Source organism: Heloderma suspectum, chromosome 2, assembly GCF_057233095.1.
Source record: "Heloderma suspectum isolate Gila_16-S chromosome 2, 16-S_ref, whole genome shotgun sequence".
NCBI classification, from domain to species: domain Eukaryota; kingdom Metazoa; phylum Chordata; class Lepidosauria; order Squamata; family Helodermatidae; genus Heloderma; species Heloderma suspectum.
The window spans coordinates 359,946,958-359,970,196 of NC_139459.1; the positions used below are offsets into that span (position 1 = coordinate 359,946,958).

The window sequence follows — 23,239 nt, forward strand, 5'->3', positions numbered from 1 at the left end:
TGTCCACCACCATCACTTCTGCCTTATTTGGACTGAGCATCAGTTTATTGTTTAACTTAAGAACATACAAAGAGCTGGCCTGGATCAGTCCAAGGGTCCATCTAGTCCAGCATTCTGTTCACACAGTGGCCAACCAGCTGCCCATGGGAAACCCACAAGTAAGACATGAGTGCAACAACACCCTCCCACCCAAGTTCCCCAGCAATCCCCTTTTAAAGCCATCCGAGGTGGTGGCCATCACTACGTCTTGTGGTAGTGAATTCCATAGCTGTGTGAAGAAGTCCTTCCCTTTATCTGGCCTGATTTATTTTATTTATCGTATGGCACATTCACATCGTGTTACAATAAAAACATAGAGCACAATAAATATAAAATATAGACAGGAAGATCACAAACGTATGTCTAGGTTACAGATATAGTTTTTTGCTTCTGTTGTCACAGCCAGGAAATCAGCAAAGTCTCCACTGTAGGCTCAGTTTTGACACTCTGTCACTATGTGTTGGATAGTTTGTTTTTCAGCCCCACAATCACAATGTGGTGATGTTGTTTTGCCCCATTTAGAAAGGGCATCTGCACATCTACCATGACCCGTGCGAATTCGATTCAAGGTTGTCCATATTGCACGGGGCTGGTCAAATCCAGGTGGTTTTTCCAAGATGCAGGGCAAGCTTCAGCACTGTGGAGGACAGTTTCCTAGCCAATGTTGTTTCCACGTGTTGTGGATTAAAATCATCTTCTAATCTGGCCTGAATCTTCATGGGATGACCCTACTGGGTTCTAGTCTTATGAGGGAGGAAAGTGACTCCCTATCCACTTTCTCCACACCATGCATAATTTTGTACACCTCTATCATGCCTCCCCTCACTCACCTTTTTTCTATTGGCCCTCATCCAGCCAGTTACTGGTTCCAGGCAGTGGTGCAGAGATTCCATTCCCTCACTGAACACGAGGAAAGATAATATATCTAAACGGCATCAGCATGACTCTTTCTCTCCCAATGCCCACCCCGGTGATTTTATGTAGGTGCTGAAAAGCATCAGACAGAACAGAAGCATGTGGCACCCCACAGGACAGCTCCCATATGGGCCAGGGCAAGAGTTGCCCAGCACCAGCTTCTGAAACCTACTGGACAGGTAGGAGCAAAGCTACTCCCTACTCTGCAAGGTCCCAAAACCAGTGCAGTCAGGCAGTTTTCTGTGCACTGCGGTGGGTAGTTCTGTGGTAGAATCCCTGATCTGTCCCTGTCTCTGTGGCTCCAGTCTGTCTTCAACAGAATTCATCTTGCCTCTGTGACCTCAGACAGCCAAGATCAGAGAGGACATTTCCTCTAGCAGCCAGAACTATTGAGCTTTTCTACACAAGGCCATTAATCCGCTATATCTGCTTTCGGTTTCATCTCAGAATTGAGATCTGAGCTCTACCCAAAGAGCATTTCCTTTCCTGCTTTTCCACTACATAACCTCTAGGTGGCAATCTGCAGTAGCAGAATAGCGCAAATACACAAGTAGGAAACCCCCTCTTCTTTTGCTTTCAGTAATAATACCCCATTTTTCCGGCTCTAAAAAAAAACATAATGGAAAAGTGCTATTAAAAAAACAGATGCAAAACTGGAGGATCATGACATCTAAAGAACCCGTAACCAACCGTGAGTAAGGAATCATGAGTGCACAATAAATGCTTCATGTAGAAAAGCTCATAGACTTATGTTTGCAGGATGCAAGCTTCATTTACTAGCATGTGTATGCGTGTGTATAAAGAAAAAGCAAACACTGTCATTTGGGTAAAGAGCTCTTTATCTTATTGGAAGCAGAATACTATGCACCCCATTTGGCTACACTTGGTTTACCAAAGACAGAGACTTTTACAAATATACCAACATTTAGTTTAGTTTAGTGATATGAATGCACACTGTATGACTCGTAAGAGTCATTTGTAAGTGTATTCTTTAATTATTAACATTTTTCAACTGTTCATTTTGAGATAAGGTATTTAAAAACCCACCATTTTCAAAAGTGTTCCTTTAAAAAAAAGCCCAAAATTTCACTTCCTTTCTCGCATCTTACTGCCAAGCCATCTTATCCCAAGATCCTACAAGCTAGGATGAGTTTGGGAAATTCTGTGGGGATATGCATGTTCCCTCCTTATTTCAGTATGGCTGTCCATGTCTTTTCACAGCAGCATATGTTACCCTTTCACTCTGCAACATGGGATGTTTTCCTTTCTTCACAGTGAGCTCAGCGTAATTCAGATCTGCCTCTCCTTGGTGTTCCTATAGGAAAAAGAGAGCAGTCATCAGGACCCGGGGGGGGGGGGAGTTTCTTGAGATCTTCCTTCCTTCTGTTCATTCATTCATGTAAGGCAGGGGTGCAGAATCTCTTTCAGCCCAACTGCCAAATTCCATTTCAGAAAAGCTTTCAGGGGTGGGGCCGGTGGTGGGAGGGACCAAAGGCAAAGGGGGCGGGGCCTGAGTAGGCATGTATAGGATTGCACTGTAAATCACTTTTGCAATCACAGAAGAGGAATCTGGGGAGCTAGGTTGCGTCTAGGGGCTCAACACATAATAATGGGCTCCACTTGTATGTGTTTTTAAATAGCCAAAGGGGGGGGGGCTGAGCTGGATTGGGACCATGGCTTGGGGAAGGAGGGCTTCAACCCATCCTGATCCCAAGGAGCTTTCCTCTAATGCAAATAATAATTAAAAAGCCCCAAATTTCACTGCCATTCTCACTTCCTACTGCCAAACCATCATATCCCAACATCCTACAAGCTTGGATGAGTTTGAGGGATTTTGTGGGGATACACATGTTCCCTCCTTATTCCAGTACATTTGTCCATGCCTTTTGACAGCAGCATATGTTACCCTTTCACTCTGCAACTTGGGTTGTTTTCCTTTCTTTACAGTGAGCTCAGCATAACTCAGATCGGCCTCTGCCGGCTGGTCCTGTAGGAAAGAGATGGCAGTCATCAGGCCCCCAGGGGGAGAGTTTCTCGAGATCTTCCTTCCTTCCTTCCTTCCTTCCTTCCTTCCTTCCTTCCTTCCTTCTATTCATGTAAAGCAGGGGTGCAGAATCTCTTCCAGCCTAAGGGCCAAATTCCATTTCAGAAAAGCTTTCAGGCCAGTGGTGATTGGGGCCAAAGGCAAACAGGGAAAAGCAAAAAGGAATGGGGCCAAGAATAGCAATAATACCAGCGCATTTTAGGTTAGAGCTCTTACTGCCACTAACTAGGCACTAGGTGGGGCTTTTCAGGCATGCCACCGAGTCCCCGCCCCTTCTTCTTCTTCCTCCATTTTTCCTCCATTGCCACTGTGGGTGGGCTTTGCTTCAGCATACAATGGGCTTTACAACATGAGACTATTAATTGCTTCATCTACCTTTGGTTCCATCACAGCCTTGAGATCTGAGCTCTATACAAAGAGCTTTTCCTTTCTTGCTTTTCTGCTACATAACCTCTAGGTGGCACTATGCTATAGTGGAATAACACAGATACACAAGGAGAAACAGCACCATTTCCCCAGTTCTAAAATAATACCCCATTTTCCCCATTCTAAAAAAAACCAGGAAAGTGCTCTGAAAAAAAAGCGAAACTGAAGGATCATGATGTCATCTGAAGAGCCCGTAAACACCCATGAGAAAGGAATCACGAGTGCACAATAAATGCCTCATGTAGAAAAGCTCAAGGTGGATTTTCCCAATACTTCAGTTCTAATCCTATGCTCACTGAGCTCAATGGGGCTTGCTTCTGAGTAGGCATGTATAGGATTACACTGTTAATCACTTTCACAAACATAGAGTAGGAATCCAGTGGAACTCGGTTGTGTCAAGGGGCTCAGAACATAATAATGGGCTCCACTTTGGTTGCCCTAAAGTAATATTTTTAAATACTGTCCCAAAATTGGGCTGGGGAGTTCATTGCTATCTGGACCTTTTCAGACAACTTTCTAACTTGTGGGATTTCTGCATCACTGGTATCTGTAAGCCACAACATCTATCATTGTGATCAAACATCCTTTACTGATATTCCTGTGTTTTTGTACAGTGCCGGCTGTAGACCTGTTGCTGCCTGAAGCAGAGCCTACACGGCATCCCACCCTGCAGGCCCCATGTGTATAGCCCTTCTGCTCCCCCTGCAGTCTCTGAAGCAGGTTGATACCACCTTGCTTCTTGGTAGTGCTAACTTGTTTATGGACTTGAGTTTTAGCACACCCCTCCTCCAGTCAGCTCAAGATGGCATTTATTTATTTATTTATTTATTTATTATTTGCTGCCCATCTGGCCGGCTACCTGGCTACTCTAGGCAGCATACAATACTAATAACAAATTTACATAATCAACTGAACAAAACAACATAACAAAAGAACACTGCTCTAAAAAACCCTAACCCACCCCAAATGCCCACCTGAACAGCCAGGTTTTTAAAGCCTGGCAGAAGCTCATCAAAGAGGCAGCATGGTGGAGGTTGCTAGGGAGGGAATTCCACAGAGTGGGGGCCACCACAGAAAAGGCCCTCTCCCTAGTCCTCACCAGCCTAGGTGTCCTGGCTTATGGGACAGACAGAAGGCTACCGAGGCCTATCTCGTTGAGCGGTGTCCCTGGTGTTGTTGAAGGCGCTCCTTAAGATTGACTGGGCTGGAACCATATAGGGTTTTAAAGGTCAATGCCAACACCTTGAATTGGGCCCAGAAAACAACTGGTAACCAGTGCAACTCCCTCAGCACTAGAGTGATGTGGTCACACCGATGGCTGCCTTTAATCAGGCGGGCCGCCGCATTCTGCACCAGCTGCAACTTCCAAACAGTCTTCAAGGGTAACCCCACATAGAGCACATTACAGTAGTTTAGGCGAGAGGAGGGCATGAACTACTGATGGGAGCAGATGGTTAGGGAGATAGGGGTGCACCCGCCGTATCAGATGGAGTTGGTACAGCACTGCCCAGCTCACGGCTGACACCTGAACCTCCATGGACAGCTAGGGGTCTAAAAAGACCCCCAGACTGCAGACCTGGTCGTTCAGGGGTAGCTGCACCCCATTAAACACCAGGTCAACCTCCCCCAACCTCCCCTTGTCTCCCACAAAAAGTACTTCGGTTTTGTCAGGGCTCAGTTTCAGCTTAGTCCTTTCCATCCAGCCACTCACTGACTCCAGACACTTGGACAGGGTTTCTAAAGCCAACCTTGGCAAAGATTTAAATGAGAGGCAGAGTTGCATGTCATCCGCAAATTGGTGACACTGCGCCCTAAACCTCCTGATGATAGCCCCCAGTGGCTTCATTGATCTCCCCCCCCACCCTCCTTTTATCCCTACAACAACCTTGTGGAGTAGATTAGGGACCCTAATAAGCCGGATTGGGACCATGGCTTAGGGGGAGGAGGGCTTTAACCCACCATGGCCCTGATCCCAAGGAGCTTTCCTCCCAACGCAAATAGCAGGTAGGAGGGTGATTTGGCTCCAGGTACAGTGGGGGCAAAGAGTCACAGCCCCACTCCCTGCAAACCGCAGGCCTGACTGTCCTCTGGCCCCCCTTGCCAGATAACCAGCCATGGAAGGGCTAAAGACACGAAGAACGTTGCATCTAGCTTGGCCCGGAGCCATAGCCCCATGGCCAGATTTTGCTAGGCACTGCCCGTGCACTTTTCAGGCCCAACAATGGTTCAAGCTCAAGCCTCACCTGACTGTGGAGTTTAGTCCTTGAAGCTCTGGCTCGGCAGCCTGTGGATTCAGTTGATTAAAGCAGTCAGGAGAAGCCAATCCAAACACACTCTGCAATACTCCAATATATGTTACAGTTTACTGGCTTCTGCCTCTCCATCACAGTCTCGCTAGCACGACCAAGAAACAGGCAGAGGCATGGAGACGAGCGTCTGCTTAATCCCCAGTGGTTCCCATTAAGTTCTGTGTGGCGGAGTGAATGGACTCCAGCAGCAAGGCTATTGGAGGAAGGGCAAAACCTGCTCCTCTCCCAGACCCAAGGCCGTCTGTCGTCATGGTGGACGTAACAGCTAGGCACGACTGGCAGAAGCGAAACGGCTCTTAAAGGCTGCTGAATGCTCAGGACTATTTTGGCTTTTAAGTACTGATTCTTTTCAGAGAGAAGGGAGGACTTAAACCTTTCTCCACTGGCCAATTTCCCACCAACTCTTCTTCGTCATCAGCATTTTCATCATAATTCGTATTTATTTATTTATTTATTTATTTATTACATTTATATCCCGCCTTTTTCCTCTTGCAAGGAAGCCAAGGTGGCTTACATTATCCTCCTCCTCTCCATTTTATCCTCACAACAACCCTGTGAGGTAGGTTGGGCTGAGAGTCTGTGACGGGCCCGAAGTCACCCAGTGAGCTTCCATGGCCGAGTGGGGACCAGAACCCGGATCTCCTGGCTCCCAGTCCAGCACTCTCACCACTACACTGCACTGGCTCCCTTTTAGTAGTAGTAGTAGTAGTAGTAGTAGTAGTAGTAGTAAGTAAAAAAGACATACAAAATGTTATAGATAATTTGCTAGTGACTGCGAAAATTTCTATTACAACCCATTGGAAAAATGATATGAATCTTCAGTTACAGATTGGATTAAAAAGATATATGATATTCTGTTACCAACCAATGGGGGGGGGGGTTGCCCCTAGAAGTTATTTTTGGAATCAGACCGATAGTTTATGCAACTATGGTCTTTATTCTGTTTTGGAATAACAATTTTAAGGATGAACTGCAACTTTAAGCTTTCCCTCCTCAGTGTTATATTTTTTATATATGACTGTTTTTTAAAATATCTATAACACTTTGTACGTCCTTTTTCTTACTACTACTACTACTGCTATTGCTAATAATAATAATAATAATAATGAAAAGCTGGTAGGAAATTGGCCAACGGAGAAAAATTTAACTTAAGTCTTCCCTTGTCCTTGCCACTTTTCTGCTCAAAACTGCCCCCTCCCACAGCCATTAAAAATAAAATAAAATAAAGAAATACTGGTTCCAGAAGGTCTAGGACAGGGTTTACATGATAAAATTTACTTATTTAAGAAGATATAAAGAACAAGTTTCTGTAAACAAGTTTATTCAGAATTGGTCACTCTTTGTAATGTACTGGAATTCTATGTTCATGGATCGTTTGAGTCCTTATGTTATGTTTGAAATGTTATAACTGTCTCTCTTTTTTGCACATGCACATAATGTATAGTTTTCCCTTAAAAAGAAGTAATGTAACTTCCAAACCATTAAGTAGGCAATGGGCAGAGAAATGCAGGATTAGTTCTCATGGGCAGCAACAAAAGGTTATATATATCAAAAATATTTGGATCAATTGCACTATTACAGTGTGATGGAAGAGATAAGAACATAAAGATTTTTCAAAATCCGTTGGGCTTTACTGAAGATGTTATATCTAATTTCAGTGGTTTGTTCATGAAAGAGTTATCGGCTGAGGTAATGTATCACTTGGGACACAACCCTATGGGGTTAGGCCGACACCTCCCATGTCAGAGGCAACCACCTATCCAATGAAGGGCAGGCGGAGCATAGAGGGGATCTTCTCCTCCATGCTCTGGCCACCCCACATTTGCGGCTAGACAGCCAATTTTGGCTGTCTAGGTGCAGTGCTTTTGAGTGGGAGGGGGGCAGCCGGATGACGCATAGGAAGTGTCATACAGGCCCTTCCGAGGTCCCCTTCCCTCCCCTGGGAATGCCCCCTTTCCTCCCACTCTGTCCTGCTGTTACGAACATGGAGCCATGGACGATCAGTGCTGCCTATGAGGCGGGGGGTGGGGGGGCAGTTTTCTGGGAACCGACCTTGGAGTGTGGGCTCTGAGGTAGGAATAATCCTATGGCCATCCAGCTGCTGCCTAGCGGCCACAGGATTATGCCCTTAGTGGATTATCTTCTATTCACACATTGAATCTCAGCTGATGTATCTTATATTTTTTATTTCTCCTTTCTGTTTTTCCATTTTAGAGATATAAATAAGGCACAATAAGATATGCTTTTAAAAAGAAGTCAAGTGATTTGTAAAAGTGACTGAGGAAGGTTTTTGAAGGAATTACAGCTTACAGAAAAGAATGAGGTTGAGATAAAGATGAAGGCTACAATACTATCCAGACAATTTGGAAACACTCAGGTACCTGAAGAACTGCCTTTTCTCTCATGAACCTGCCCAAATATCGATACTATCATCAGAGGCCTTTCTCTAAATCCACCCCCCTCTGCCTGCCTTCAGAGGGGTGGTGGTTGGTGACCAAATGGGACCTCATATTTGGAATGGTCTCCACACCAGGCCCTAGTTTGCTGTCTTTTCACTGCCAGGTGAAGACCTCTTCTATTTGCCTAGAACTTTTAGATCTTTGCATTGTAGATCTTGTTCTTCTGATCCTCTGTTATGCCGAGACTGTTCTAGTGCTACTGGTCCCTTAATAACTTGATATTTTATATATTGTTATGTTTTAATTAATGTGATCCATCTGCTTAGAAAATCCTTGGGACTATACAATACGGTACAAGTCTGTGTAATAAATCAATTAAAAATAAAAATGGAATATGTTCTGGAGGTCAGCCCAGGTTACTCTTTAGGATGGCAAAATTTGCTTATTTATTTATTTATTCATTCATTCATTCATTCATTTCATTTCTATACTGTCCATGACAGGCAGTGGGAGAGATTTTGAGCCATTTGAACATGGATTGCCAACTCCCATATTTTCAGGACTACCGTATCCTCAAGAAAGTAGACCACTGTGGGCCAGAAAGGCATTTTGCTATACAAAACAACCCTATTAACAAGTGGTCATGATTCACAATAAACTTGACAACATCTAGCAAACGGGCTGGTCAATTGTGGAGCACAGGCACTCAGGCATCCCTGGGGCATTGTGGTACAGATAAAATTCAAAACAGTGGTGAAACAATGGGCCAGTTCACACATAACAATGGCAAATAATGGGTTAATTAACCTACAATTTACAGCAGTGTGTGCTGGGCGTGAGCCGCTTCTGATTACAAAATGTAACCTCTGATCGGCCTGATCATAGGTTCTTCTGTGAAGTGCAAACCTGGACACTCTGGGTGGTTCATGGGTTAAACAACCCAAAATTAACCTAAGAACAAATCATAGGTTAACTTTGGGTTAATCCACAAACCACCCAAAGTGTCTGGGTTCACATGTCATGGAATAAACTATGATTTGGCTGATTGCAGGTTGCATATTGAAATCAGAAGCAGCTCATGCCTGGCATGCACCACAGGAAATCATAGGTTAATTAACCTGTTGTTGTTGTTGTTGTTGTTACATTTCTATACCGCCCAACAGCCAAAGCTGTCTGGGCTGTTTGTTGTTGTTCAGTCATTAAGTCGTGTCCGACTCTTCGTGACCCCATGGACCATAGCACGCCAGGCCTTCCTGTCCTCCGCTCTCTCCCGGAGTGTGCTCAAGTTTAAAAATATAGTATACATACCTAGCACATAATCTAACAACTATTAGCTATAGTTAGCAGTGACTATTCCTTTGCTTCAATTAGGCATGGGTAATAAATTAATTGGGTTTGCATTTGCCACCGTTACATTAAAACTGGGTCATTATGTGCATTACATCTTGAAAACACTGTCTTCCTTTTCCTTGTCATTGAAATTATGGGAATTTCTTCTTAAACTTAGCTTGATTAAAATTTGGTAAGGCCATCAGAGGCCAAATGCAATTGCTCTGGGGTTGGTTGACCTTCCCTGGTTTAGAAAAAAAACCTTATTCTCACCTCGTTTCTTTCTACAGTAGGCAACTATCAGGGGACCAGTTACAGATACCACTAGGGCAGAACCCAGTCCTGCCGCAAGCCAGATGAACACCGTGGGATCTATGCCATTTCCAGCGTCCTTGGGAGCATCTAGGAGAGATCATGAATGGGGTATAAAATTGCAGAATTGAACTTAGAAGGGAGCACAACCACACTGTCCAACACATAATAACTCCCCTCACCAGCCTAAATGATTTCCCTTTGTTTAGTATCATGCGTCATGTCCAAGAGCAAAAAACTGGGAATAAAATGCTGCCCAAATCAAAGCCCCAAGAACAACTGGCTGATTATTTTCAATCAAATTCAGTATGTTCAATGTTGTCATCTCCCTCTCCGCCTCTGGGCTCCTTCACAGTGAGCTTTTATCCTGCCATTGAGATTGCTCCTTCATGGAAGTTTGTGGGCGCTTTACATGACGCTGTGATCATCCAAGGTGTCTCCCGCACTAAATGCCCCTTGTTCTGTTTTTAAATAGATCTCAGATAATGAGTTCTCAAATTATCCCGTGTTGCGCTTGAGTTCCCTCCATGAAAAGAGGGAAAGCGGCAAGAAGAGGAGCGAGATCAATGAAAGATAATGGAAGACTCCGATACGGGGAGAAGGAGGGGGGAAGGAGAGGGGGGAAAGGAAGTGGGTGAAAAAGGGAGTCATTGTGATCCTCCCTTTAAAATGGAAGCAGAAAGCCCCATTTTAAATGCAGGATTTTACGCTGGTGTAGAGATGCCCTCTCTCTCTGGTATGTTTATAGTTGCATGGCAGCAAATGGAATATAGCTGGATGAGCTGATAGGCAAGCTCAGAGTAAGGGCAAGAGATTCGTATGAAGAAAGTCTGATTTTTAAGGCTCTTTCATGTTCTATGGATGATTCTTGTCATGACTTGGCCAATCATTTCCACATATTTGTCCTTGCCTCCAATACATTAGTAAATACTGCTAAATTCACATTGTCTCTAACTTTTTTGTCCTCCCTAATTTATTGCCTCCTCCTCAGTATCTACTTTCCCTGCCTTTCTGTCTGCCTTTCTGCCAGCAGCAAAGCTCCTACTGTCGCTAGCCCCTATGTGACATTTTCTTCTAATTTCCCTCAGAGCTGCTATAATGACTGCCAAAATTCTGTGATGGGCCCTTCTCCCTCAGCAATCACAATGTTCAGGAACAGTCTTTGACATCAGAGCAGTTCAGCCAATGGCTAGGAGGAAGGAACCTGCAGAGAGTTCTTAGATTATAGATGGACAAATCCTTCTTAACTCTGTATGGAGGCACTACCATATACTTTGAAGTATGAAAAATTTATAAATTCCTCGACTTTGAACCCACTGACCTGGTTCACATGTAACACCAATTCATGGGTTGTTTAATGGAGCGAGCGAGCGTGCTGCCTCCTGCAAGCTTACCGCTTGTGCATTAAAACTCTGGGTTGTTTGTCCTTCAACAACCCAGAGTTCCGGGTTCAGACATTTCATCCAACAACCCAGGAATAAGAAGCTGATGCAAAGCAGAAGTGGTGAGTGTGTGTGAAGCAGCGCGCTTGCTTGCTGCTGCATGGCCTTGGATAACTATGACTGGGTTTGGACATCACGATAACCCATGATGGGTTAAATAAGCCATGATGGCTTATTTAACCCTTTGTGGGTTATCATGTTGTCTGTCGGGAATTTTTTAACCCACAATGGCTTATTTGGCCAAAATAACCCACACTGATAACCCAGAGTCTACAGTAGGCGTTATTTAACCCATTGTGGGTTATCGTGCCATCTGGTGGTTGCCATGTGGGTTATTTTGGTCGCCTACAGAGTTGTGCGGCAAGAGCGTTTGAGATTGCTGCTGCTCTGCTCCTCACAGGCATTCTCTATTGGGAACTGTTCCCTCTACTGAGAACAGTTAAAGGGACTATGCCAGCAATGGCTATGGGGGGAAATGCACAATTCAGGATTTTACGGGTGCGTTGGGTGCCTTTGTCTCGATCCTGCAAACCCCCAAGGGTTTATTTGTGCCTTTTTGTTGCACCTGGGATTTTCCCTCCTCTGGGGTAATTGCGTAGGGTTTTGATGGTGCATCAGGTGCCTCCCAACTAGAGCCACCTTTGCACATCGGTTTTTTAGCAGGTTCATTCTTCCTTAATCACTGGTTTTTGCGGGAACTTTAAATGACAACGCTGCTCTCCTGCCACTATCTTACAACTTCCTCTCCCTCTTCTCATGTTATCTGAGAATGGGGAAAACCCAGCATTTTCTGTACTTGCGACTGAAATCATTTACCCCCTGTGTATTTCCCCTTTAGTGCTTTGTCCCGCTTTGTGTGGGCGTGTGCTGGGGGGGTGTTGAATAACGTTGTCATGACAACAAATTGGTGGGAGGGTGGGGGTTTCTGCCTCTCTCCCATTCCAGTGGTTAACCATTCCAAATGCTTCTCCGAGACCCCCTCAACACAGCAATGCTTACTTCTGAGTAAACTCATTGGCTGTAAGGCTTTCCTTTTCTGGAAGTAAGTGCCATTGGAATCTGTGTGGCTTGCTTCTGAATAGGCATGCATAGGAGTACATTGTAAATCTACTTAGAGTAGAAGTCTTAAGGTCTCCCATCCCCTTCCATGCATTTACTTGAAAGCTCCCCCTCCCATTGACTTCACTGACTGCTTCTTCTCCCTTTTGCTCACCAGTTTGATGGGATTTTTTCATACAGCCATTGAATGGACTTGCACTCATGCCTGTGAAACCATCCATACAATTGGGAAGCAAGCCAGCCACTATCTCTTCTCCTAGCCCACCTTACAGGGTCGTTGGGAAGCCAGAATAAGGGGGAAGAGCAACAACAGCATGGGGGCGGGGAGAGAAAGCCAGCCAATCCGGCGGAGCGCCTAAGCTCAGCCCCTGCAATTTCCCGCTTGTGCCTGCGTCTGCGCCTTGTGTCTAAAAGTTCAGGTTGTCCTTCCGTCACCTCCCCCCCATTCGTTATCACTCACAGGGGAGTGTGAAGGGAGGGGCCTCTCTGTCCAGCTGTGCCTCTGAAGCCTGGGAAAGTTCATCCCCCATGTGTTGCAGCTCTTTCTCAGAATCTGAACTGCTCTGGCACTCTATATGCTCAGAGGCAACCCTGACAGCAGCAGGGCATCGTGGACTATTTCAAAAATAAGTTACTGTGATTAGCTTATTAAGCCACCATGGCTTCAAGTGATGTCCGAATGTGGCCTATGGGTTACGTAACCCCGAGTTAATTGTTATGTGCGTACCGGGTCACTGTTGATACAGAAAGCACAGAAGTCTTGGCATTCAGAACTCCATGTTCCACCACCTCTTCTCCCAGTGAGCTCTAGTCTCAGCACTCCATTCCCACTGCAGAACCAAAGCAACTTACTGGGTTTCACCACACGAAGCTCCGTCCCATTCCCTGAGGTTTCTGGTAGGCCATGGAGACTCACCACACATCGATACATCCCTGAGTCGTAATACCTCAGATCCTGTATCTCTATGTCTGCTCTTCTTCCCAGGAGGAAGCCCTCATCGGAGGTGCGTTTCACCCTCCCCTTGAATTGCAGGGTGGTGTTTTTGACCTCCACCTCCAGATCCTTCACCCACCAATAGCTCCCAACCTTCGTCTCTGAACTGGAATCGTAAGAGCAGTTCAAGGTGACAGTTTCACCTTCAGTGCATCGAGCAGAATTGGGCTGGGAGACAATGACTTTCTGTGCCCAGGAAACTATGAGAACAGTGATAGAAGAGACATGTCTCAATATACAGAAGGAAAGGCAGTTGTTCCAGTCATTCCTAACCCATATTCCTGATCGCTCATACCACTAAGCCCAGCAGCAGCAACCAGTCCTACCAGCTATTTATTTATTTATTTTATTACATTTCTATACCACCCAATAGCCAGCAGTTCACAATAATTAAAACCACAACATACATAAAAAAATACAATAAAAATGTAAAAAATTTAAACTACAGTATAGAAGTGCAAACCAAAATGAAACCTAGCAGCGATGCAGAGATTTAAAATACAATAACAGATTTAAATCAACCAAGCTGAAAGACTAAAATGCCTGGGAAAATAAAAAGGGTTTCACGTTTCACCTGGTGCCAGAAAGAGCACCGCATAGTGCCAGGGGAGCCTTTCTGGGAAGCTCATTCCACAACTGGGGTGCCACAGCAGAAAAGCCCTGCTTCCTGGTAGCCACCCGCCTCACTTCCTTTGGCAGGGGCTGATCTTAGGGTCCTGCCAGGTACACATGAGAGGAGATGATCCTTCAGTTAACCTGGCCCCAAGCCATTCAGGGCTTTGAATGTTGATACCAGCACTTTGAATCGGGCCCAGAAATGGACTGGATTGTTGAGTGCTTGTTCCACCAACTGGCCTCCTGCACCAGAACTAACCTTGGAATCCTGTGAAATGCACACTTGTTGGGACTTCCGGGATAAGTCAAACAATGCACAATCCGAAATGTGTACCTTCCCCACAGGGGATTCTCTGTTTAGGAAGACCACTGTGCAGGCTGAACAGCCTGAACTGACCCCGCACAGGGTCCCTTTCTTCAATACAGAGTTTTCTGCTGGCACCAAGGCAGCTGGCATATCTCGACCGTAGGGTTCTGACGAACCCCGAAGGTGGGAGCCTGTTCCTATTTCAAAGCATTGCAGCCAAAGTGGGGGAAAGCTCACCTAGATTTACTTCCAGTATGAACAGGTGGTTGATACTTATATGGATATTTGGTCCACTTTTGTTGAAGTTTATGTATAATTCTTAGAAAGCCATATTTTCATCTCTCTCTCACACACACACATATCCATGCGTTGAAACTGATATATTCCAATCTTTGTGGCTACATTTTTTTTCTCTTTCTCTTTTTTGTGTTGTTTTGTTGAAATTTTACAATGAAAATTCATTATATATATTAAAAAAGATTGAATCCCAGTTAAATTGGCTCACGGCAAGGTGGTCATGAGCATCTGCCGGGATTCACAGCATTCATGGGGGGTGGCTTTTGGCACGCAACGGCAAACACGCAAAAAGCGACGTTTGAAAGGATTTATTTATTTACCTCTTTAAAAGTATTTTAGGCTGCCTTGAAGGCAGTGGAGGGTGGTGGCTCCTATTCCAGTGGGGCAGTGAATCCACTCTGGGTTTCAGTCAGAACCAGCGAGAATTGTAAAGGAGCTACCCAACTCTAGAGGAGCTATCCAATCCCCATTTTGGGGATAGGGTTCAACGCTTTGAATAGTTCCTTTAGAGGTCTGATGGAAACCGAGAGCAGATTCACTGCCCCACTTAAAAAGGAGCCATCCTCCTCCACTACTTGCAGGGTAGAACCCCCTCCAGGCAGCATCCAATATTTAAAAACCATACAAAAACAAATACTGCTTAAAACATCAATAAATGCATATTAAATCTAAAAAAAAATAAGAATAGTTACCAATGAAAACAGTCAATAAAGTTACCAATAAAACCAGCAGCACAGGAGCAAAACCCAGCAAAAACTGGTGCATCTTCGGAGCTTTTCTGAACACTTGCGAAGAAGGAACCTGACAAACCCCTGATGGTAGCTGATTCCAGAGGTGCCAAAACCCAGCCCAGGGTCAATTTTGTGGCCTGCTGGTGCAGATGGACACTTCATTATGGGCTGATGCACCCCATACCACACATGGGAAGAAGCCCTCAGATCTGTATGGATGGCCCCTTCCAGAGTCTGTTCCTATACTCTTATTAACTATGACAACTAAAGGGAACCTCCATGACTACTAAGTATTAGCCATCACCTTTGCTACCATCTTGGGAGCTCCTAGAGGCATTCTGTTGATTGCTGCTGCTGCCGCCGCCACCGGAGACAGAATACTGGGTCATCCTTTTGGCCAGATTCAGCAAGGCAGTTCTTATGTACCTACAGTGTCTTTCATAACTGGAGGTAAGAAATATAATAGCAATATGTGCCTGCAGTGTATTCCCAAACCTGATTAGGAGAGGCTGAGACACTGGGCTGAAGTAAGAACAGATGTGGCATTTTGGCAAAGGATCTCAAAAATCTTTTCTCTGGAGTTAGGAGTTGTCCTACCAAGGAGAAGAAGGAAAGTTCCATCTGTGGTCAATACAAAGCCATGCCTATGGAATAACAGCTACTGCCGCCACACCCAACTAACCTCTAAGGAGCCTTGGACCAATTCTGGGAGGCTGGGAGAGACGACGGAGAGATAACCCATTGGGAAAAAATATATCTACAAGAAGAAAGAATTTTTCCTTACCTGCCCAGATGGCAAGGCAGAAGCATAGACACTCCAGAAGCATTTTGCGGGGGGTAAGCAGTGAGTAGGTTTGGATTCCCACAAGCGTCAGCTCATGGTTTGCTGCATAGAACATGTCCTCTCTGGTGGTTTCCGTCCACAAGGCAATGGAAAATATGAAGCATTGGCCGGAAGAGCCTGCTCAAAGCTGCAGTTTGCGTGAAGGTCACCACGGCTTCTAATCGCCACCAATTGACAATGTTTTCTGTTGAGCTCCTATTATCTTGGCCTCCCCGCCCATCCGCTATTGCTTTCTAGCTCTTTTAGTGTGCAATTCTATCCCCACTTACCTGAGAGAAGCCCCACCAAACACAGTGGGACTTATTCCTGCGTAAAGATGCATCGGTGTGCGCTGTCAATATCCTATTCCCACAGCTCGGTGGTAGTCTGTCATGTTGTGCATGCCTCGGAGAGCTACTACCGCTTGGAGCAGAGGTCACTGGGCTTCTGGTACCAGCGGTATGGCTCAGTATAACGCGACCTCGTTTGCTATTCCAAACCAGGGGTAGTGTTTCAGTTGCTCATCTGCAGGTCTCAGTTTGGGCTGGGGTTCCTCCTGATGCCTCTACTCAGCCCCAAATGGCTAGCAATCGCATCAAGCACAGTGCCTTTCTCTCACCAAACCAGTCACAACAGCCAGGCCATGGATATCTGAATTTGGGTGGAGCATTTTATTTTATTCTTATTTTACTTATTTAATTTCTGTACCACCCAATAGCTGAAGCTCTCTGGGCGGTTCACAAAAATTAAAACCACAAAGCGCAGCATAATACGATATAAAATATTGTTAAATATAATATAAAATATGAAAGCTTAAAACCACAATATAAAGTACAACCAGAATAAAACCTAGCAGCAAAGAGTTAAAATGCAAATTGAAAACACTAAATCTAAAAGACTAGGAAGCTAAAATGCTAAAGTACTGGGAGAATAAAAAGGTCTTCACCTGGCACCAGAAGGAGTATAAAGCTTCCAAGCTGAAGGGATATGGCGCTACGAGGGCTCAAGCCCCAGAACCTCTTTTTAAAGCAATTAAGTGCTGCTCACCTGCTACTTCACTGAATGCATCTGCGGATTTTAAAAACTGTCCACAACAAAGCATGTAGCTGACTTAGAAAGAAGGAACGGAAAGGAACCGAACGGTACGGAAAGGAAAGGAGAGACACGTTGACATGAAGCAATACACTAACTGGGATAAGTAAACTGGTGAAGATGAATAATATCCAAGCTGTCTGATAACATTGCTTTATCTGTACAGGCTGCAAATATACAGTCATTAAGCAACAGAAGAGAGTAAAATCAGTTTGTACAGTCGTATCATTCAATGCCAGAAATAACCAAACATGTTTTGACCTTGGGGCTTCTTCAGTGGTCTAGTACATGAAAAGGTCTCTGAAAAGATATATAAAAAGAATTACACACACACACACACTTCAATCCAAACTTCTCTCACCCATTGACAATACAGAACACTGCAGTGTCTCCACCTGCAATTTTTATATGTGTGTGTGTGTGTGTGTGTGTATATATATATATATATATATATATATATATATATTTGCAGGTGTGTGTGTGTGTGTATATATATATATTTTTTTTTAATTTTTTTTTAAAGACCCTTTGACGTACCAGCCAGATAGTAATGCTACTCTTGGCCTCCATGTAAGGATTCTCACTCCAGATTTTGAGGGGTTCCAGATTCTCAGGGGCCACTGGGCAGGAAATGCTTGCTGACCCTCCTTGCCCTTGCTCTTTTCACTGCTCACAGGCTTGGGGCATCTCTACACCAGCTTAAAATCCTGCATTTAAAACGGGGCTTTCTGCTTCCATTTTAAATGCAGGATCACAATGACTCCCTTTTTCACCCACTTCCTCCCCCTGCCCGCTTCTCCCTCCTTCTCCCCGTATCGGAGTCTTCCATTATCTTTCATTGACCTCGCTCCTCTTCCTGCCGCTTTTCCTCTTTTCACGGAGGGAACTCGAGCGGAACACAACGGGGTAATTTGATAGCTCATTATCTGAGATCTATTTAAAAAGGGAACAAGGGGCATTTAATGCAGAAAATGCCCTGGAGAGTCACGCCGTCATGAGCCCGCAAACTTCCATGAAGGAGCAATCTCAATCACAGGATCAAAGCTCCGTGTGAAGAAAACCTTGGAGAGGGCGGCTGAATTGTCAGCCACAGAGAGGAGGAGGGCCAGAGGGCGCACGCTGGGGCCCCTGCCAGGTTGTGGGCCTTAACAAGTGCCCAACAATCCGGAGCCCTGATGCTGGCCCTGGGGACACTCTTATCTGGAAACTGAAAACCAGACATGGCTGTCACCTTCATCCCTTGCTGGTGGACTTCCCAGAGGCATCTGACGGACTGCTGTTGAAGACAGATTGCTGGGCTAAATAGACTTTGCTCTGATCTGCAGGATAAGCCTTATGTTCAGTGGCCTGTCAGTCCTGAGCCAGTTTGCTTGCTTCCTTGCTTGCTTGCTTTCGGCCGGCCTATCCCAAATGCAGATGCTTCCCTCCCTCTTCATAAATCAGCCACAGCACCCCCTGGCTATTCCCTACTGTCGCTACCCATCTTTGGATCTGCCTGTGCCCCTCAGTCCACAACCCCATCCTCAGAAAAGGACATGCATCTGTCTGTCTGTCTGTCTGTCTGTCTATCTATCTATCTGGGACTGCTCAAGCAGCAGCACCTGAAAGACTGGGGCTGAACAGAAGGGTTTGCAAACTTGCACCAGACCAAGCTGCAAGGAAACAGAGAAAGGGCCTCTGCACAGACTTCCTGACCACAACAATAATTTCTCAGTGTTTCAGTGACAGTTCCTGGCACTTTTGCAAGCCTGTATATCCAGCTGATGTACTGTTCTATGGCAAGAGGGTTGGGGGGGCGGGGAGTGAGTCAATATAGTGGTAAATTTTGAAGTGCAGGTGCTCATCAAGACAGACCCCATAGCCATGCCCCCAAGGAGAGTCCAAAATGCAGACAGCTGTGTTGATCCATTTCTCTCCCTCTGCATTAAACTCTGTCACATGCACACACACCTGGGTCACACAATCGCAGGGTGGTTCATAACTTGTTAACCACCCTGCACGTGGCGGTCGCATGCCATCATAATTACCCCTTGCCAGTGTGGCTTGCTGTGACATCTGAAACTGGCAAGGATGGGTGGTTGGGGTGGTTAACAAGCCACCCCCAAACCCCAAAACATCCCATGGGTTCTGAGTGGTCTGTTAACCACTCCACCCACCCACCCTCACTGAGTTTGGGCATCACAACAAGCCGTGCTGGTGAGGGGTAATTTGGAGATCACAGGGTCGCTTGTGATTTGTATACTTACCCCTACGATCCTGAGAACTGACCGGCAGTCTTTTGAAAAGCTAAAGGCCTTAATGTCCCAACCAAGGTGTAGCCACCCCAAAGCACTTTGCATTACAACAGGGATGGTGCACAACCATATATTATTGCTGGGAAAATCCATCCCCACCAGTTACTGTGAGGATTGAGAGGGATGACAGAAGGCACCATCATCCCTGCTAATCCAAAACTCCCAGAGCGTTGATCTTGTGAACCCTGGCTCCTCTACTCCACTGTATAAATAGCTTCATTCAGCACCTCTAAGCGGACCGATCAAGGCAAGCATCTCTTGACTCAAAACACAGGAGTGTCTTGCTTGGACACTTGACAGGTCCAAGCAAGAGCTGTGTGCGGATTCTCCAGCTGGTTTAAATTGGGTGGAAGATTTCACCAGATTTGCCCAGGGGGAGGAGAAATTCTCCCTCAGTCTCTCAGAAGTGGGGTTCATCATTAGGCAGTGGCAGTAGCACAGCTTCTTTATGCTGGCTGGGGGTTGATGTCGGTTGCACATCTGAAGGCACCAGGTTGGTGAACGCTGACTTCATCACTCTGCCGTCTGGGTGCTAACTGCTTCTGGGCAACTTCAAGGCCCCTGCTGGTCTTCGATCTCACTGTTCTTTATCTTTAAACTGGACTTGGACCAGACAGCCCTTCAAATAGAGGATGACCTGGTTCGCACGTAATGGCTAACTATTGGTTGTTTAACCCATAGTTAGTTATGGCTGCACAGCAGTGAGTGAGTACACTGCCTCCTGTGCGCTCGTCACTTCTGCTTTCAATCAACAACCCAAGAACAACCATGGGTTGTTGTTGGGTTAACTCTGGGTTGTTTAACCTTTAAAGAACCTGGAGTTTTGGATTGGGGTGTCGATTGAAAATGAGAGCAACGCGTGTGTGGGAGGCAGCCCAGGAATTGTCCTTAGGTGCAAACTGGGCCGAAGTGTTCAAATGGAGGCCTGTCCTCTGACAGCCCTTCAGATCCTAAAGCTTTGGTAAAGTAGGGCACATGGCCACTCTAAGTAGTCAGCAGATCCCTTACAGTGTTTGAAACTGTATGGGCTACCTCAGCACTTAAGGTTTAGCTTCCGCTATTTACAATACATTGAATTCAGAGTCTCATGGTAACACTAAGAACATACAAGCATAAGAAGAGCCCTGCTGGATCAGACCAAGGGTCCATCTAGTCCAGCATTCTGTTCACACAGTGGCCAGCCAGCTGTCGACCGGGAACCCACGAGCAGGGCATGAGTGCAATAGCACTCTTCCACCCATGTTCCCCAGCAACTAGTGTACATAGGCATATCACCTCTGATACTGGAGGTGGTGTATAGACAGCAGGACTATTAGCCACTGATAGCCTTCTCCAGGAATTTCTCTAACCCCCTTTTATAGCCTTCCAAATAGGGATGTTGGAGAAATCCTCCACGGACCCCAATGAGGCCAGATTCAATAGAAGTCCATGGAGGATCGGATCTCCTACCTGCACCTCCAGGAGGAATCCTCACTGGCTGGATCTTCCCCACCGGTTGGCTCCGGAGCACCAGCAATACGGCCACCATTGCCGTATCGCTGGCTGGGCGGATTGACTGAGGACTTAAACTAAGGCCATAAAGGCCTTAGTTTAAGGTAAATGCAGTCGTAAATGGCTGCATTTACCTTAAACTAAGGCCTTCATGGCCATAAATGGCGTCCCGGATGCCATTTGCGTCCTCAGGCAGTAGTCCCCTTCAGCCAGCGATACGGCATGGCGGTGTATCGCTGGCACTTCGGAGCTGGCCGGCAGCTCCACGGACTCACTGCAGAGCGGAGCCGGCCAGCCAAGATTCCAGAGGGAGGGACGGATCGCCTCCCCGCAAGGGCGGATTCCCCAGCGGAGCAGCAGGTAGGGAATCTGCCCATCCCTACTTCCAAATTGGTGGCCATCACTACGTCTTGTGGTAACGAATTCCATTGTTTAACTATATGCTATGTGAAGAAGCCCTTCCTTTTATCTGTCCTGAATCTCTTACCAATCAGCTTCATGGGATGACCCCGGATTCTTGTATTATGAGAGAGGGAGGAAAATGCCTTTCTATCTGCATTCTCCGCACACTGAAGGTTTAAGAACTGTAATGGAAACAGATATAGGGGCCCCTATTTCAGAGGTTCATTGGTCATCTGTAAGGACCAACAGCTTCTCAAGTCTACCTCAGTTTGCGGGGCTTCCTTGAAATTCATCCATAGATGATGTCTTTGACCCCATCCACCTTCATCAGATTAACAAAAGAGTATCTTCTTTGTGCCAGAAGGGATACAAGAACAGCTTCTCCACAAAGACCTCATCCTATTTCTGGAATGGTGGTATTTAGACACTGGAAAAGCTCTTCTCTATATTCAGTCCAGAACTGGTTCATAGGGTATCTTTTACCCCATCCCCCTTCATTGCATTAACAAAGAGTGCCTCCCTTCTCCATAAAGACTTCATCCTATTCCTTCTTACAGTAGCTAGAATCCTCAATTGTGATCTACCAGAGCTAGGCAACACTTCCCCTCCCCTGAGCACATGCTGTTTTGAAGTCGATACAATACAATACAATACAATACAATACAATACAATACAATACAGGCCGGCAATACAAACAGGAGGTTTGGGGGGTTCCTGGTGGGCAACCAGACATGGTTGGTGGGCTGTGTTTGCTTAGCTGGTTGGGTGGATCATACATTGTGTTGGCCTGGCTTATGCTGATAACCCAAGGCCAGAACTAACTTATAAGAGATGCAAATTCACCATGATGCCCTATGTCTGAGCTTTCCTGGTGGCACATGCTGGCTGTCCGCTGTAGGAGTTTGTGTGCTGGGCTATATGGACCATTGGCGTTACCTAGCATGGAAAACGTTATGCCCTTGACAATGATGTTGTTGTTTTTTCCAATCCACGTCATCAGCAAGAACTTCACACATATTTTTTCATGTGGGAAATATCAAAACCCAGTGACATTTCCTTTCTTCGCTCTGTCAGCCATTTGGTCAGAACATCCGGATGTTGAATGGCTCGCTTTCTGTTTATATCCCCACACATGAGAATCTGCTTAGCCTGGCTATTTTGCCCTGTGGTCTAACTAACTGCTTTGTGGCCTTGTTTACTGCAGAACAATTAAAGATAGGTGATTAGATAGGGAAGCCGTTGCTGTGGAGGCTGATGGGGCGGGTTTTTTCTTATGTGGCTGCTACAACTCCCAGAAACATTAGGTACCTTTGTGGGACCTAAAATGGAAAAGAAAGACTGAGCAGAAACAAAATGGATGTTCCGCTCTAAGTAGGTCCTGGGGATCAAAACTCAAAATGGCTGTTTGAGTTCCAGAACTTGGTGGGGTTGTCCCTGGGGGACAGAATACCAAATCATAGTACGAACATGAGGATTCAGATTTGGGTGAAGAAACGGCTTGTGCAGTCTAACATCAGAGCTGGCTTCAAGATTTTGGGGTGAGAGGCAGACAATGGACCATCAATGGACTCCTTTGTTTATTGATGACATTGATATCTTATGGCCTTCCAAGCATCTCAAGACACAGGACATGGTTCCCCCCCACATTTTAATCTACAATAACCCTGTTGTGAGGGCAGAACTATGTTAGAATGCTACACATTACAATAAACACGCTTTTTAAAAGTGTGCTTAAACTGGCCATTGTTATGTTAGAGAAAAAGCAGTCACGGGCCCCTGATCCAAAATGTGCTTCTGATACGAATCAAGTCCCATGCTGGTATCCTACCCAAAATCCCCCCCTTGGCTTTTATTTGCCCCTAAAGGTAATGTTTGCAGAAAACATTGCCTTGGGGAGCCAAATAGCAGTGTAGGAGGAA

General features: G+C 45.7%; 1 protein-coding gene across 2 annotated transcripts; it reads right to left on the reverse strand.

Annotated features, from left to right (window-relative positions):
* Positions 1–1,777: 1,777 nt before the first annotated feature.
* On the reverse strand, positions 1,778–18,797 carry LOC146355626 (uncharacterized). Of its 2 annotated transcripts, none has more exons than XM_084831137.1 (5): positions 18,365–18,797; positions 9,735–9,863; positions 5,668–5,708; positions 2,861–2,941; positions 1,778–2,269 (listed from the first exon to the last, which is right to left on the reverse strand). In XM_084831137.1, exons 1-5 carry the CDS (start codon positions 18,396–18,398, stop codon positions 2,147–2,149), a joined length of 408 nt encoding a protein of 135 aa, XP_084687263.1. In that variant the 5' UTR covers positions 18,399–18,797; the 3' UTR covers positions 1,778–2,146. The 2 variants fall into 2 exon arrangements, with proteins under 2 accessions (XP_084687263.1, XP_084687264.1); XM_084831138.1 differs by having other exon boundaries at positions 2,861–3,080; positions 18,365–18,738.
* Positions 18,798–23,239: the final 4,442 nt, after the last annotated feature.

What these genes read in the sequence shown, in the direction of transcription:
- LOC146355626 (XM_084831137.1), bottom strand. Translation starts at nt 18,398, where the DNA reads ATGCCTCTGGGAAGTCCACCAGCAAGGGATGAAG. An exon ending in TCCACCAGCAAGGGATGAAG is followed by an intron (nt 9,864 to 18,364) that starts GTGACAGCCATG and finishes GATCTCTCCTAG; the next exon opens with ATGCTCCCAAGGACGCTGGA. An exon ending in CCAAGTTGCAGAGTGAAAGG is followed by an intron (nt 2,270 to 2,860) that starts GTAACATATGCT and finishes TTTTTCCTATAG; the next exon opens with GAACACCAAGGAGAGGCAGA.